The 18520-nt window shown below is 41.3% G+C and overlaps 1 protein-coding gene across 17 annotated transcripts in view; it reads right to left on the bottom strand.

Moving 5' to 3' along the window:
* The window catches only part of LOC117146701 (small conductance calcium-activated potassium channel protein), a 60827-nt gene that overhangs the window by 27371 nt on the left and 14936 nt on the right, over nucleotides 1–18520 (bottom strand). For 2 of the 17 annotated variants that reach the window (XM_033313109.1, XM_033313111.1), the window contains exon 1: nucleotides 14667–15303. The exons of 13 other annotated variants lie outside the window; for them this stretch is intronic. In XM_033313109.1, coding sequence (XP_033169000.1) covers nucleotides 14667–15071 — 405 coding nt within the window. In that variant the 5' untranslated portion in view covers nucleotides 15072–15303. Of the gene's footprint in view, nucleotides 1–7916; nucleotides 8211–14666; nucleotides 15304–18520 lie in introns of those variants that run through there. 2 more of the 17 variants (XM_033313110.1, XM_033313113.1) reach the window with 2 other exon arrangements.

The following is an 18520-nucleotide window of genomic DNA, read 5'->3' as shown; positions in this document are numbered from 1 at the left end:
CTAAGTAGATTTGCTTGAATGTGGCTCCGGCTCCTCGTGCAGTTGTGTTACTTGTGTCACTGTTTAAGCCAGCTGAAGGGAGATGAGTCAAAGTTGTCCGACTTGACTGGGATTTCCGGAGGACTGGTCTACAGCGAAGTACAGTGGGCGATCATGTGGATAATTTGACAGATTCGTGGGCGTGGATGGGTTGCCCCTTAACCCCGGAAGTGCTATCGTAATTGAGTGAAACGACAAATCGGTGTGCAAATCTCGGCGTTCTTATTCGATTGAATGACTGTCAAAGGCTACGAACTGAACACATAAAGATCATCTAGTTCGTGATAATATCCTTGCTTTTTATTAGCATGGGTTGTTTATAACAAGGTTTTCTATTTACTAAGCTAAAGCATACTTTTTGGGGTAATTATATTTGTTTTTTTAAATGTGAATATATTCTAACATGAACAACAGACTATTGAAAGTGTAGGCCCAGTGTGAGCCAAAGCTGAGAGGCACTGGAAATTCCTTGAGCCTCTTCAAGGACATTTCCTAATTCTTGCCAGTAAACACGACTCAAAACACGATTCCCAGCCCTCGCCTTCATAATCAGCATTTATCCGACACATTCGCAACCAAAATCAGGGAGACGCAAATGGAGAATGCCGCAAGGAAGGGGGCGAATGCCATGTAGACACTGAGTATCCGATTGTCGTTGCCACAATTGTTTGTTATCGTTTGTTTGTTGCGTGCTGGCCGGCCACCCACTTTCTCGGTGCCCAAGACCCCAACTCTTAACTCCCCCCAACCAACGGCAACCAGCCACCCGCTCCAAAAAAAGCCGCACACACGCACAATTTCGGGACACACGCAACGAGGGGGGTGGCGATGGGCGGCAGGCCGTTTTCTGGGTGGAAGGGGACACACACGAGACCAACGTCAACATCAACATCAACGCCTACTTGTCAGCAAAGGGTGTGGATATTCGGGGGTGGCCAGCGAGGTCCTGCTTTGCCCCCTACCACACATACACATATCCAAAAAGGGCAACGGAAAAGGAGGGAAAATCTATTTTTCGGCAGATGCGTGAACTTTTGTGTGTCAGTGTAGCAACGAAATAAAAAAGAAACAATATATATGTATATATAAAGACAAAACAAATTGCGCATATTCTAGGACATCTAATGTCAATGATGTTAATTGGATTTCTTAATTAAGTTGAAAAGCGAAACGGGCGGAGGAAAACCCCAAGAAAAAATATATAAAACGGTAAGGAGCAGATTAAATAAATGCCCCGAAGGAAGTCATTTAACTTGAAAATGTTGCAAGTTGTGGAGCGAGGAAATAAGCTCTTTTGAGAGTGCCTCACAGTTGCGCGACCACCGGGCATAAATTAAACGACGAGAAACGCATTTAGTGAAGTGGAGTGAAATGAAAAGCCATCGAAGAATAAAATAGCTGGCAAATTCAATTTACACGGAATTTCAAATGCGGAATGTTATGAAAAGGATGACTTATAAAACGTTGTTGGCATTTCAACAATACCGACATAAAACATATTATTCGCCACTCGTGGAATTCAATTAAATCAATTGAAATTGCCCAAAATTCATGTGTGCTTAAACAAAACATAATCGAATTTTAAATTCTATACAATCAAATATTGTGGCCAATAATTAAAAATTAGCCGAGGGCCAAATGAACATGAGGTTAGTCCAGCCGAAATGGACAACATGGCAAAATAGGTGAACAATTTCTTGTTGATTTTCTGTTTCATTATACATTTAATAAATATTTGGAAAATCTCCATTAAGCCATTTCCATTACTAACATTTAAGTGACACTTTAAAGTAAACCAACAAACTACAAAAACGTATATTCCTGATAAATTGGCATTTAAGTCTTTGTCAACTAAGTTTACAAACATTGGAATTAACGGGTTGCAAAGTTTTTGGCAAGAGTGTAATTTTGTTGGGTAATTTTGCGTCTTTTTGCGGCAAACTTTTGTTTTGAAGTACTTGGCTAAGTAATTTCGATTGGTGCCCAACCCCATGTTGGCCCCAATTTTATCTGTCTTCTGGCTTTTTTCCTGTTGTTGTTTTTGTCCTCTGGCCGATCACGCACACAAAAGAGATGGGTTTGTTGCCATTGGCATTTAGCCGATGCCACGCCCCGAAATTATTTCTCACCTGGGTTCTCACCTCTAACCAAATTAACATACTCATTGCCGACACAGAGTTTATGAGCTTCGCATGGACACGCATACTTTGCCAGCTAACAGGGCTAAAATTCACTCACACACACACACACACACACACGCATGTGCAGCGAAAGGAAATTGGTGGAAATTATCGAGTTTCCTATACAAAACGCGGCCAGCACGCAAAAAGGAAACGAAACTAGGAGAGAAAATACGAAACAAGCGACGAAATTGGTAACGACTGGTTGGAAAATCCATGGGTGAAGAGGTCCTGAAGTCGGAGTTAACGATGACGATTAGGCTCAGCCTCATGTGTGCGTCCGTCTGTGTGTGTGTGCGAGTATGTGTGTGGGTTCGTGAGGGTTGCCCCCTCGCTTTTCGGTTTGCCAGGGTTTCCGTTTCCGCTTTCCCCCGCTCTGCTAACTCATTGTTGCCTAATAAATTTAGCGTAATTCACATTACATTAAGGTTACGTTTTCTTTTCCTCGCCAGGAAATTTAACCCCTAACCACTCCACATCCATCTCCAATCTGTGCCAGCCGGAGTGCAGGAAATATATAATGAAGTGTTCGCTTTGTTGGAGCTTAATTAGGCGGATAAGTAATATTTTTGCCCAGCCCTGCACCCTCAGGAATTTTTACAGCACAAGGAAGCGAGTTTCTGATTCGATTAAAGAAAAAACACATATGAAATGAGATATAGAGCAATCCTTCCCAGTTATTCCAATAAATAGGTACTTGTTATGTTTAGCAGATAAATTCCCATAAAATCATGATTGCGGGAATATTTATTATATTGAAATATAAGTAATCAACTAAAGAACGACGCATTTCTCCCAGTGCAATTGTATGTGTGTTGTGTATTTGGGACCTGAAAACTTTGAATTACTCAATTAGTTCACCCTGAGTGCACAATTTGGTCAGTTGATGGAATGGGAGGGTTTCCCCCATTTCTTTAACATTTCTTTTCTTCTGCCCCATATTTTTTTTTTTTTTTTTTTTTGGGAGTGAATGCGGTTAGTTTGTAGTTGGCCTTTCATCACTAATCAAATCGGTTCCATTCGCCGCCGTTTCTTTAGGTTTCTGCTGGCGGAGATTGATTGCCGGAACTACCGACTCGCATATACAAGGAGCCCCAATCAGGGGGCGTGGCCGATGGGGGTGGGGGTGGTGTAACACTGAGGCTGGAGCGTGCCAAAGCGGCGCATTCAGTTAATATAATAATGATAACTCGACAATGACAGGGAGACGTCTTCGAGCAAAACCCTCCACGGCGTCTCGAATGTGGCTAATGTCAATGGGCGGGGCGTGTCACCAAGCCGCTGATATACATACATATACACATATATATATATATGTAAGTACATCATGTACAGCATGTACATACATACATATAAGTGTAATGGACGAGGTGTTAGTTGGTCTTTGCATGTTGCAGGTTCTTATGATCGAAAATCAATATATCTAACCCTATTGTCACCGTACACACACACACACACACACACACACTTACACTCACACCGCACACAGTCCGTTGAAATTCGAAAAGACAAACGCAAGAATCGTTAGGTGACTCAAGTAGCAGCGTGATGGGGTTGTTGGGAAAGCCACGGAATAATAATGCAAATTGTTGAGGAATTGAAAATTGTTTACTTTCGACTTGTGACACACATTATGAAACGACATATTAAAAATGTCAGGCAAACAAACAGAGAAAGTCGGCAACAAGCCAAGGGTAAATATGGTCACACAAATGACTAAGTGATCAACTAGAAGAGGGACTTTAAGGGCAAATGCCTAAACTATACAGCTTTAGTTGTATAACATCGTAGGTAGTACGTTACTTTCTAGTCGAATGCGATTAAATGATTCCAAAAGCATTCAGTGCATGCCAAATGGGGGCGGGCGAATGCCTAACCAAATAATTAATAAACAAACGATACCAAATAGACAGAGCCATTCGCGTGGCCTTGACTCGAATGTTTTCACTCTTGGATGAGCCGCGGAAGGGCGAAGGTATTGTATTTCGCATTTGATGGCACCGCCAATGTCCGAAGGGGGGTCATCCGTGCCGGAGTTGGGCCAACTAGAACAGCTAGACTAGGGCTAGCTGAAGGTTAGACCCAGTTAGGCTCGCATGCTCGCTCAATTATCCAGAGGGAAATGGTGAAATGCAAATAGCAGGTGGCCTAACGAGCCAAATGGTTGGGAGTTGCGGCAGCGGAGGGACGGCCAATTTGGTTTCATTTACAATGATTTCCTTCCGCCATAATGACAAACTGCCCCACCATATATGCGAGTCGGTTCGATTTGATTCGATGCGATTTGATTCGATTCGATTGGATTGGATTGGAATTGAAGTTCAATTTGCTGTTGATTTTACTTCAGTGTGCATGCTTTTTATTTATTTTTCTTACTTGTTTTTTATTTTTTCACGACCAGCCAATATGGCGGTCATGGCCACGTGCGGCTTCCGTTGCCCAGTGCGAAAACAATAACAAAACTTTCAGCTCACACACGTGGGAGCAGGTAAGTGTGTAATAAGGTTGGGATTTTCAAAAAAAAATAAAGAAAAAAAAAGAAAAAAAGGGAAACATTTAACTGGCATTTGGGGAGCAGCAGGCAGGGAAAACAGAACTGGCATCCATCTCGGGCACGTGTCTCTCAACGTTTTCATACACACATTCAGCATACAGCATACACTGCAGGAAACAACAATGGCATGGCCCAACTAGCGTAAAAAAGAGAGTGGAGCCCAAATGTCCTTTTATGCCACGAAGGGATTTTACCAAATTCCTGCGTCAAAAGCCCCGAAAAACACGACTCAAACCGTTTATTTTAACCTTATATTTCAAAGAATTTGTAAGTATGTACAGAACACACTACGAAAAAACATATTTCTACTTTAAAATGTACTTTAAATCAACACTTGTGGCAAATCAGTCAAAACCAAAATATGAATCCTTTTGAATTCCATAAAACTATATACGTCTTTTAACACATTTTTGAGTATTTACCTAAGATACCAGATCACGATTATTTCCCTCTGTGTATGTGCGTTTGTGTGCGCTGAGGCATGGAAATTTAATCCCTTAAAGAAATTTTCCTCAGCCCGGAACTTTTTGCGCTGCGGATTTGCTTATGCGTGTACCCATAACGCGAACGTTCGGAAAGCGAATTTGTTAATTGAATTTTTCCTTTTTTATTCATATATATATAATTTTTTTTTGATTTTTGGAGTAAACACTCCAATTGTAAGGCACCGCGCGTCCGAGGCCTATATAATCCCACCAACAGCAGAGACGTACCTAAACCCTCGACCAAATCCCATTTCAAGTGAGTTTAAGGTCTTAGGGCCAAGCCTGATTGAGTAACTTAATAATTCAGAATTGTTTGCAGCCAGTGGGCCTCATTGGGATTTGCATCTTTTAAAGGCGGCAAACGTGGACCCATGCGGCGTATGCGTTATCTTTCGAGAGCCAGCCGCCCACTTGGCCACGCCCGCCTAATAATAACAACAATAACAGCGGCGAACGTTGGCAACATGACGTATACGCAATAACCGACATTCATCCGCCCCGTTGCCATTTATTTTTTCTTATTTTCCGTTTTCCGTCTTTTTTTCCCCATTTTGTTGTTGTTCTTTTTTCATGTCTTCTGTCTTTCTCGTCTTGTTTTATTGTAGATTATTTGGAGTTTTTCACGTTTCGCTGCTCATTGCGTTCGCTTGGCGCTTCGATGCTCTTATCTTGGCCATTGTTATTACATCCACGGCCTTACATAACAGCCGCCAAGCCACCCACACACAGTGCCACTTGCGGTTTATCAAACGTAGCGAGTTGCATAAGATTGCCACTGCCAGGGCCATTGGCAGACGAAAAAATTGGGATTCTTTTTGCTTGCTCTCCTTGTTTTTGGGCAAAACTGTCAGCCGGCCAAAGGATAAGTCTAACACACTCGCACACACACGCACACACGTACACCCACAATCGCATAGGAACACGCAGCGCAGGCATGTGACAAAGTCACAAAAAGAGAGTGAGAGCTGGAGCAGAGGAAATGTCAATCAACAAGCCGGAACTGAAACTTAATGCAACCGGCTTGGAATTTCTACACCATCGAAAACAGCAACAGAAAATGTCATAAAAACCAGGAGAAAAACAAGATGAAAATGGGAGAAAAAACACCAGCAGAGAAAATGCCACGAGAAATCGCAGAGAAAAACTGGGACAAAATAAAGCAGCTAGACGGGGGGACAATCAGTTAAGACATGGCCAGGTGCTGCCGGTTAAATGGGCTGACTTGAGCCAGTCTCCAAGGACTATGACTAGGATAACTCAACTTGAAGTGTACCGAGAGGACGAAAACAAAAAAAAAATAAATAAAAAAAAAAGGGAAGAAGAAAGGGCCGAAATAGCGACAGAATGAGAACGAAAGCTGCAGAAAGTATGGCCGAAAATGTGTCGTAACTCTTAGCCGGAATGCGGAAGAGATATGACAGCGACTGGCTGACTTTCCCAACCAGAGACAGTAATTATATTAATATTATCCCTCTTACTTTTACTTTGAAATTTACACAAGATGTTCGTTGGCGTTGTTTTTATACAGTCCAATATATATATATATATTGGTCGCTTAATGATGGACTTTACTCCAACTTGTGTACTTCATCTGCCTTTCATAAAATATTCAAGGCGCAAAAAAGTTTATGGTTGAACCAAAAAAGTTTGAATCACTCTTTGAGCTTCTTTCTTTAGCGCCCCTTACTCGCATATTGCAATATATGTATATATATGTATATATCGTTGCTTGTCCACACACATATGCGGGAAAATCATAAATTTCGCCTACTCTTCGTTTCAAAGTTTTCCCTCTTTTCCTGATTATTTTCGTGTGTAGCGGGCGCCAAGAAATATGCTACGTTTTCCATCAGCGCAGCGATAAGAGCTCCCCGTACGTTTTTTGAATGGTTTTTGCTGGTGTCAAGATATATTCAATACTGCCGATTGACATTTTTAAGCCTTTATGCTTTTATTTCGCTGCTGATGGGAAATATTCAGTGAATCCTATGAGATTTTTAAATTTGTGTGCAAAAAAACGATTGAATTTCAATGATTTTCGTTGAATTGCCAATGAATAGTTTTAACTGATATATTGATTTTAATATCAATGTAATATTTGATCAATTTGATCAGGTCCTAAAAAATAAATGTGCATATTTAACCATCATTGTAAGTACACGTTATTGATTTACAATAAAAAAAAAATGGATAAATGCCATATATTTGAGACGACTTTTTGAGGAAAATGATACACTTGTCTTCTGAAACCACTCAATAGACAATAAACTTCCCTTCTTTCTTTTCTCTTGACAATTTCTTGGCCAACATCTTTATGGAGAGTATGGCGAGATATTTATCTATGGATGGGAAATATTGTGATATATTACATTTGCCTTTGTTCGGGCTTTTCCCAGTTTTTTGCTCTTCTCTTTTTTTTAGATGTTTTCTTGTGCTTTATGGGTCTTTTATGTGTACGCTTTCTTTGGCTGTTTCCTTTTTTATTAATTCCTCTTACTTTCTCTTGCCCTGAAGCGATGCTACCATACTCCCGTTACTTTTGCAATAGCTATTTTATTTGTTTTGCTTTTGCTGTTTTTTTTTCCTCAGTTTTGTATTTGTTCTGTTCTGGTTTTCGATACCCGTAATATTTCCCACAAAATATTGTATGTTATTCACCTTAATTCGCTTGTTGTTTTCTTCTTGTTCGGTTGCTCGTCTTCCTCTTCTTCAACTTTGGTTTGTTTGTTAGTTATCCCGTTATCGCATTGTTTCGTCTTTCATTTTTAAATGTTTGCTCGTTGCTGGTATGGGTGTGGGTGTGTGCTATTGTGAGTGTGTGTATGTGTGACTGTGTATGTGTACGTGTGTGTGTGTGTGTGAGTACCGGAATCCGGTTAAAAGAAAACTGACGCTATTTCTTCTCTATTTTGTTTGTTTGCCGCCGCCGATGTTGTTTTTGTTGTTGTTAATAATAACAATTTCACATACACGCACGCACTGGAAAAAAAACGGGACTCGTGAACGTAATTGTAAGTGCAAGTGTAAGGGCAACGGTAACGGTAACGGTAACTGTAACGATAGCTGCTGCTGTTGTAACCGTAATTGTTGTAGTTGCTATTGTGGCTATTATCGTTATTAAAATTATTGTTGCTGCTGTTCATGCCTTTGTTGTTGTGGCCGTTGCTGTAGTTATTGTTCTTCGTTTCATCTGTCATGCATGTACTTGTGCATATTATTCGTATTTACTTTAATATATATATAGATATACATATATATATATATATATTGGTATTTCTTTATTATTATTTGATTTTATTATTATTTTGTCGCCTTCGAAGGTTTAGCTCCTCTGCGCTCGCTACGTCAGCCATGGGTGTAAACACAATACAGACTGAAACAGAAACCGACCGAGAACTGAAAATGAAACGGCGCTGAAACGAAACGGAATCTTCAAAGCGGCGAGGACGTCGCTGTCGCCGCGGGCAGCGAAGCCGGCAGAGCGGAGAGCTAGTTCAAATTAACTCGACCACAATTTTCCCGTTACGTTGCGAAGGAGAGCGAAGAGCGTTAAAGGAAGAACGAAGAGAGAACCCGAACACCCGATCTCTTCGCTCCCAGATCCCGTTAGCAAGCCACAGTTGATAAATAGCCGCAGAAGTACAGTAAAACCCAGAACATGGCAAAAGATTGCAACTTGTCTCTTGGACTTCGGAAACCAGAACGGCAGGCAGTTTAATGATCATGATTAAAACTTCACTTGAAATTTCAATTAATCAATAGAAAATGTCCAGAAATTTTGCAATTTTGGCAAGGGGTGACTTTTTCACATTTGAATCGTGGCAATAGATAACTGTTTGATTTATTGCATTTATTTAGCATACTTTTTGGAGGTGTCTATTTGCAGCACAAGTTTCACTTTCGGAGGCTCACCTGTACCTGTAAGAAGTGAGCAGCGTGCAAAGGGGTGTGGGTGTGTAGGAGTGTATTTTTTTTTGGTGTGCGGGTGCTGCACGTTTTCTTCTTCGTTAGACCCAGATTTGCCTGTCAAACTGTCTTTATCAGCTGTCGCTGCCGCTGCCGCGGTCGCTGCTCTCGTTCGCAGCGCTGCCAGTGCTTTATTTTTTTGTGTTGCGAATTGCAATTGCAATTTCGTTTTTGGCTATAATGAATTGGCATTGTCATGTGTGTTTAATTTGGCGGCACGCGAAAGGAGCACCGAAAATCTGAGGTGAGAGAGAGAGAAAGTTGGAGAGAGAGTCGGCGCCGCCTCGCCTTTCTCTCTCTTCCTTCTGCCATTTTCACTCTCTCTCTCTCCCTCTCTCTTTCTCTCCTTCTTCTTTTGACTGATTTCCAATCCACTCAACTTTATTTCTCTCTCTAGGGGTGCGCTATGGCCATCTCACTTGCACGCACCCACGAGTACACGCACAAAGCAGTGGGAGTAGCACACCCACACACACTTCTGCATTTAAAGGAGCGGCAGCGACGCCGACTGCGGCAGAGGAAGAGAAATAGAATCAAAAAGAAGAAGCTGCCGCTGCGTCTTCTTCTTCTACTTTGAACTTTGAGCTTTGCTTATGACTTTGAATTTTATTTTTTTAGTTTTTTGGTAACAATATAGCATAATGGTCAACTGGCACGCGATACGAAAATCAAAATTGAACTTTACAAGTTAATCCTTTTGCGGTTGTACACAGACACACGCATACACACACCGAATGATACTCCTTTTCGGGGCATTCAAAATAACATTTTAGAAATCTTAAAAAAAAGGGGGGAGCAGTGAAAAGAGACAGTGTCGTAGAGAGAAGATGGAGTTTCTGGGATCTTAAGCTAAAATCAGAGAATTATTTTATTTTTTTACTAGGGGGTGATCGCAGAAGGATTCTCAATAAACCCGCATCTTTAGAAAGTCAATTCAAATTAAATATTAAATATTGATATAAGAATGAAATTCGATATTTTATAAATAGCAATAAAATACTCTTCTTTGAACAAAATCAAATTTTTAAGCCAATCCAAGTGGGGGAACCACTCCTCATACAGCAAGTGACTAAATCTCTTTTTCGAGGGGACATTGAGCCCCATAAAGCCCCTTTGCGGGCGCCAGAGGGAGAGCTTGACAGTGAGAAAGAGAGAGAGAGAGCGGCTTCGTCCGTGGCCTTCGCTTGGTCCTGCGCATTGGAAAACTCCGATTTGCGTAAGGTGATGGTCTCCGGCGCCTCTGCCCCTCCCCCTCCCCCTCACACTTCACCCTACCGGCAGGACCCCGGTGCTCCCCCACATCCAGGCAATCCCAAATGGATGCTCAATTCAAAGTTCCAGCTACGCGATTTCATTGTCATCGGCAATTGCCGCTGCCCCAGTCGTATTCGACTATAGTCACGTTGTTCAGCTATATTTTGTGCATGCAAAGAATATACATTGTAGACTCGCTAAGATGAATCTTAGGAGAAACGAGCAGCATCAATAGGTAAAAGGGCACTTCTTGGTTTTGATTCTTTTTGTAGGTTTTCTGATATCCATAAACTAGACTATAATTTTCCACGACTGAGTAGTGAGTACTAAACTTTCTTTCAAAACCTTCAAGAAAAGTTTCGCTCCACAGGGGCTTGACTGTAGACCCTCCTCTTCGCCCCAGCTCACACACATACATCACACAGATACGCCAGCACTAGCACGCATACACTTGAATAATGCTCTCACAGATACGCGAATGCATTCTTCGGCGCTGATGAACTGACAAATGAATTGGCCTAGCAACCGAAGTTGATGGCATAGCAACGCACTTCCCCCCACATCGTGGCAATCCTTGAAGTTCGCCCCGAAATCCACCCGCTTCTTCATTATTCCAGCAAATCTTTAAGCCTTTAATTCCGCATGCGGAATCATAAGGAATCACTCGAGTCTTGGAGAACTTAAATCTTATATTAAACTTTTATTTCATTATTATTTAAATAAAATCCCTAGTTGGAAATGAAAGCCCTCCCATTTTCTGGCAGTGCACTTAAGCTGCTTTGCTTGCCAGGACAAAACAATCAACAACCAGAAGCCGGAATCCCTTACGTGGGATTCTTAGGCGACCCCAAGCCACTTCATCCATATGGCACTACAAAGCCTTATTAAAGCACCACTCATTTAAATAAATTAATGCATTTTGTGCAGCTCCAACGGCAATTGTCTCGAGTGTCCATCACTTGAGGATGACATTAACGTGCACATAGGACATCGCACCTAAATCCTCATCACCCCTCCGCTTGACAGGCACATACCCCGCCGGCTTGCACAATCGTCGACCCAGATATCAAATGGAAATGTCAACGCAAACGACACATAGTCAAAATGTTGTCATGTCGGATTTTGAATAATTCATTGAAATGAAAACTTTATGCATTTGTCAGCCATTTGCCATTCCGGCACCTTCCCCTTGGCCACTTTCTTATATTCAATACGGCAACTGAAGGATTGGGTCATCGGTGAGATGGTCAGGATTGGATCCATCGTCAGCCGTCGCTCAGCTCATGCTGACTCGCAAGGAAATGCAGGAATCTGAATCGAGATCTATGAAAAGCGGCTTACGATTGAATGGGCTTACGATTTTAAATATTTGAAATATACATTTTGAAATAAGATGCAAGTAATAAATAAAAATGTCTATCGGTATTATCGATATCATTAATATTATCGAATTTATCGAAGTTATCTAAGCCCTACTATAATCGATGTTATCGGTAGAGTGCTATTGATTGCATTGCCTTTTTTTAACCGTTCACGATCCGCAGATACAATGATTCATCGATCAGCATGGCCAGAGGCACTGCACCGGCCCAGGTGCACTCCTTCAAAGGCCGGACATCTGGTGAGGCGCGTCCATGTGCTGTACGCCGTACGCCGTGTGCCTTGGCAAATGACTCAGAACAGCTGTACAAGTGGACTCGGACTATGGCGCGACCTTTAGACGACGGCGACGATTTTAGACCCATCCAATCGTCCGGCTTTCAGTTTACGGTGTACGGTGTACGGTTTACGGTTTACGGTTCGGGGACAGTTCGCTGCAAGTGCCTCTTGTCATATTTTATTGATGGACACTTGGGCAAACAGCGTGCATGCACTCGCTAAGATATATAGCCGTGAACATCCATCTAAACGGATATAATATATGTATATATATATAGATATAAACTGCAGTCGCGGTCGAAGACTATTATCATGAAATTTTAAAAAGTTCCCCGACTATTTTTCGCCGCATAATGCCGAGGCAATAAGTTATTGGACTATTGAGGCCACCTGGGCCAACATTTTCACAGTCGAGTGGAGAACAGGGAGTGGGTAATGGGTAATGGGCAGTGGATAGTGGATAGTGGGTAATGGGTAATGGAGGACCGTCTTGCCAGCCAACAAAGTAAAAGCAACACACAAAGTTGACTCTTGGTCGATTGGAGGTCCTCGAAATGCAGACATATGGACGTCAAGTCAAAAGTCGCAAAGCAAATGCGTTAAATATTTTAGATGACACACCGTAATACCCATTGGGAGTGCATATATATAATATTTATCAACATCTAAATATGCACGCATGTGTCGTTCCGCCCATTTACATAGGCCAAAGTGGATATATAGTGTATATGGTGCGTATGTATATGTATATGATGTATCCATAATTCATGTCCACGATCTGACGACCGGTTTTTCCCCGAGGATGACGTTCTTTCATTGCTCATATGCCATTAATTACGTGGCGATTGGCATTGTTTAAACTGCGCCGGAATTGCCAGCTCTATCAACTAGGTCGTATATCAAAGCAGTACTATATATATGCATATATACGCGCGATATGTTACATCCAGAATATAAAACAGTTGACCGTTTTATGGACTATCTGTAACCCAAAAACAGTGACCCTGAATCCGCAGCACTATTATAGCGACGATGATGATGCGATCGTTATCCAATTCCAATTCCAATCCAGATCCAAATCCAAATCGGTTGTCTTGTAAACAATATATCAAAGCAATAGATACAGACGCATGAATCGGGCGATACGATCCGAACACTTGAGCGAACTTAATGTCTTTATGGGCGTTTTTCTTGTCTTTCGAATGCTGATGATGGAATAGCCGAATAGATGGATCCCCATTCCCCAGAAAAAAAAGCAAATAATAACAATAATATCCTGCCATTATCTGTGCCATAAGGGTGTTTTCAATTGGTCATTCTCTACGGCATTGTGCGGCATCTAAATATGAATTCTATATTTAGAATATTGTATACGCGGCGTGCGGAAAATTAAACTGTTCGAAAGTCATTATAAAATGTTGTAGACTTCATTTCCGTCCAAGTACCAGCACTTAAATCGATTTATGCTCATTTCCTCGTACTTTACAATTTCAACTTTTAATGATCATATAAAGATAAATGGTGATATTGCACTTTAAATTGGCCATAATTTGTACTGCATAATTTACAAACTTCTGCTGTATATTGAGCGACTTTGTAAAGTGCTGAACGTTGCCATTGGTTTTTTAGTTAGCTGCAATCTTGAGAACAAAAGATTCTTTATATTCAATTCCCAGTGGCTCTATTTCCTTGAGCAAAAACCACCGACATTTGCAGTGCTGTGAAAATTTGGCAAAAGTTTCGACACTTTTTGCAGGGTACAAAAGTTTCGTGGCCCAAACCTTTTCCCCAAGAGTTCCATCGTGTGTCTGCGATTTGTGCGATTTGTTTTTGTTTTGTTCTGTAGATGCTTTGGTTGAAAATAACTTCGAAGCGTTCAGCGACAGTGGAGAGAGAGAGAGAGAGAGCGCGCGGGAAAGAGACGCAAAAGGCGGAACGCGAGCGATTTATTTATTTTTATATATCGTAGTTTGGATTCTGAGGCACAACGGACACGTGGAACCGGCCGCCGAATTGGCGAATGGAAATGGGCATACAAATGGCCAGCAGATAAGCTAGATACGTCATAGTTTCTTGAGCACACTGCGCGAAAAACTAGTTAAGCAACTGAGTTGAAAGCTAAAGTTTCAGTATGTTACAGACATCAGGTCGTATGCGTAATTTTTTGTAAGAAAATAAAACGTATACGACACGTGTTCCCGTTTGAAATATTTTTTAGAATAATTGAAGTTATTTTCCGAGAAGCTATTCAATAAACTGAAACTATATTTGCCACTACAAGTGTGGAATCTAAATTAAAAATTGGCATCATGTCGTATGCGTAATTTTGTTTTAATAAAATAAAACGTATACGACACGTGTTCCGTTTGGTAATATTTTGTAGCATACTTTTAAGCACAATTTTTAGACGGTTTTAAATCTCTTTTGAGAAACTTTAGATTTTAGCTTGGGCTGACTTCTATTAAATTGGCATAGTTTTGCTTAATTTTTTTTCGATAACCCGCCCCCTTTTGTCCAGTGTAGTCTTACCAGAATGGGTCGCTCGTTGGCGTAGGACAGCTTGCGTGTGCTGCGCAGCGTTTCCAGCCAAAGGGAGTTCCTGCGGGCGGCACTCGTGGCGCCACCAACGCTGCCCGTTCGCGTCATCAGCGCGGCGGCCGTGTTCAGCGGTTGCGACATTTGTGTTTGCGGCACTTGCGGCTGTAGCGATTGTAGCGCCTGTGGCGACGTCATCATCAGCGTCAGCGACGGCGACCGCGAGGGGGTGGGCGAGGGCGTCATCGAGGGGGTGGCCGATGGAGTTGATGACGTTGACACGACCATGGGCGGCACGGGCGGCACGGGCGGCATGGGCGGCGGCGGAGGCGTGGCATGGCATTTCTGGTAGAGAGCACTCTGATTGCAATCGTTATCCATGCAGAAGGCCGGCGACATGCTCTGCTCTCCTCCAAGATCCGAAAAGTTCTTTTGGGACTTCAAAAAAGGCGGCTTCCTTTGAGGAATCCAAATTGTTTTGCCTATTTGGGCAGCTGTTTTACTTATTACTTGAACTGCTTGACTTTGCTCACATCCTTTTGCGGAAAAGTATCCATGAAGTTGATTTATAGAACCGGATATTGAGGTTCGCTCACTTAGGTTCGTGTTCGAAAAACTCACTGTTTTTGTTTGGTTAATTGAAAGCAAATGTTTTTGTTTTCAAGAAATTTACAGGCGCACGCAAACATGTTGCTTTAATTATAATTAAAAGATTTTCAAGAAAACAAGCACAATGTTTATTTTAATTAGCAATTCTCAGACCTTGCCGGTTACAGGTTAAAACCGCACTGTTTAAACAATGATTTATACATTTTCTTCCTGGAATACATAATTTATCACAATTTTCCAGCCACAAAATCGCATTGTCAACCAACGCACACACATACACGGCAAAAAAAAAGGAAAGGAGGAAGGATTCTCTTAACTGAAACAAGTACACGAACCGCCGCAGATGAAAATCCGAGAGGTTTTGATTTGATTTTGATTGGAATCGGAATTATTTCGACTTTCGACTGCGTAATTGTCCAGAATGTAAACAGAATGGGGCAGCAGACACAATTCAGCATTTCCACAAGCCGTTCACGTCCATTATAATATTGACCGATCCGATCCGATCCGATACGATGCGATCTGGAAAACGAACAGAGAGCTGGCTCCCAAGTTCCCAAAATCGAGAGCGATCCCTATCGCAGACGCCGCACAAATGGCCTGCCCACCAAAAGTTTTATTTATATTACAATCTGGTGCGCTCCGGCCTTCTTGTTCCGCCAATATATCGGAATAGAAAAGAGCATTTGTGTAGACTTCGATTTGCCCATTAATATTGATATATAGTCGTATATCAAAACTGCATGAAACATGTATCAATCCAAAAGTCATTCGTATTTCGCGATCTAATGTTTGTTTCGAAAAGATAAACCCCATATATCACCGATAATACCCTTTATAAGGCACACATTTTCCGATCAGCATGGGTGAACTGTGGATGGTGGAAGCCAAGTGGACAAAAAGCAGCAGGTGGATGGCCCAGATGAGAGAAACCGTTTTAGAGAGCAAAGATTGAGATACACGCTGGTGGAAAATCGTGGAGGGGGAACACCTGATCGCGTCGACGTCATGGAAATGAAAATGTTGCAGCTTTTACTGCGGGAAATATTAAATGCTTCCTCTCGACACTTAATTGCTGCCCATGAAAGACAAATGCTAGACCTTGCAAATACCCTATATATTACATTGAATGCTTATTTGATCATAAATCTTATATTTATATTATATTGTTTAAATTATCAATCTGTGCATTTATCACAAATAACTACAACTGGTGCAAAGGAAATCGAAACATGTTCAACTACAGCTTACCTGCTTCGATAAATTATCGATACATTTTTTTTAAAATATATTTATAACACTAATTATGGGTGATATATTAACTACGGGTCTACATTCAAGAACGGATGCAAAGTTGAACGGGATGCTGAAGCGGATTTGGAAGTGGATGCGAGCGTATGGGATGCGGAAATGTAAACTTGCGCTACAAGCGGCCAAAATGCTCAAAACGGTTTTCAAACGGGTATTTTTGAGTTTTTTTTATGTATTGCAGTTGTTTTTTTTTTTCAAACGTTTTCTTTTCATTTGACATTTTTTCGGTGAGAATTCTAGGGGGGAGATTGAGTATGGGACATTGACGCAGTGCAAACTAGGAAGAAACAAATGCCAAACGCATAACGATTGCACAAGGGGGGGAGAGTCATTTGGCATTTTGCAGCATAATGCATTATGTTATCGATAACAAGCTACTTGACCGCTGGGGAGGCGGCAAGGTCAGAGCGGTGCCATTGAAAATGAACTTTTGGTTTTTGTTGGTTTTGTTTTTGGAACTTTGGAACTACGTTGGTTCATACTAAATATTTATGTACACATAAAACAAAATTGTTAGTTTCGGCAAATGGGTTTTGTTTTGTAGTTTGAAGTTTTTTTTTAGTTTTTTTTTTTTTTTTTTTGTTAAATACCATTTTGGAGCATTGGAGTGTTTCGTTAGTGGCCTCGGTGAAGGCCCTTCGAAGGCGCAACTTTCGGCTTTCGGACAAGGTGCGAGGCATTAGAAGAACGCCCTGGAGAGATTGCGAGATTGATGCGACAGCGATTAGTACAGATTGTTAAGTTATCCTAGTTAGTTAACTAAGCTAAGCTACAGTCGGGTGGGGACATCCAGTTGGGTTACTTTATATGTAGATATAGGATCGGATTGGTTTTAAGCGATTGAAAATACCTAGAAAATAGACATAGATCGATCGAGAGTCCTACGCGTACAGTGCGTTACGAAACTGGCAGACTTGATCTGTTGATTCTCTAATTCAACTAACGCATTGATATAATCATAATGTTGTAGCCACCTCTTCAATTCGCAACGCACTGTCCATAAAGTTAGATTAATGTATATAAATTTTAGAATACAGTCGAAACTACATAGATGGTGTTACTTACTAGGGGAAGTTCGACTATAAAGATACCATACATATATACGAGGAAAGTAATGAATATGCATGAGCTGAAATGATTTGGTGAAAGGGCGAAAACTCTATTACAAAGTACGATACTATGATTGATGCACCAAAGGGTATTTAATGTAAGAGAGTAATCATATATGTTGGCCAAATGCCGGACAACTAATAACGGTCCTTCTCGACACGCGTGTGATCCTGGGGGATTTTACACGTATGGAAAAGAGTGCGGAATGGATGAAAAGTTCATTGCATGTTGCATAATTAAATAGAGAGCTTTCGAAACAATACAAACAACAAATGGTGGGGTCAACGCAAATGGAAAAGCGGAAAAACGAAGACAATTGAAAACGAAAACTTGAAATACATTGAAGCTTTCGCCTTGCAACTTAACCCTTATGCGGGCAAAAGCTAAGCTACGCGAAAAGCTCCCGAAAGCGAGGGGGTTAAATGTAAAGAGATGACCGCAGGGGAATTGCATATACAAATTGTTTGCTGTCTTTTTTATACGTGTTAAATGTGGCTTGAAAGCTTTTGGCCCATTTGCATGGGCAGCCGTTAAATGTGGGGGATTTACCATTACTTTCGCTATCTTTACCGCTAGTTTTTTGAAAAACAAAAAGCTTTGCTGCCCCGAAGCTTCCATAAATGTTTTACCGACTTCCTATCCCCCTGACTATTGCCGAAAGTGTCTGCCAGCGAACCCAACGCAATTATCTATAAGGACTGAATGAAAAAAGTAAAAAAAAACAAGAGAAAGGAAAATTAAATAGAGTATGGGGGTGCTAAACGGGCTGCTCGCAGAAAGAAAATAGGAAAAACGCGACGGCAAATGTCAAAGAGTGA

The sequence above is a fragment of the Drosophila mauritiana genome, chromosome X, assembly GCF_004382145.1.
Source record: "Drosophila mauritiana strain mau12 chromosome X, ASM438214v1, whole genome shotgun sequence".
Classification (NCBI taxonomy): Eukaryota; Metazoa; Arthropoda; class Insecta; order Diptera; family Drosophilidae; genus Drosophila; species Drosophila mauritiana.
The sequence above is the reverse complement of the archived record's forward strand: the minus strand, read 5'-3'. Positions and strand labels throughout refer to the sequence as shown.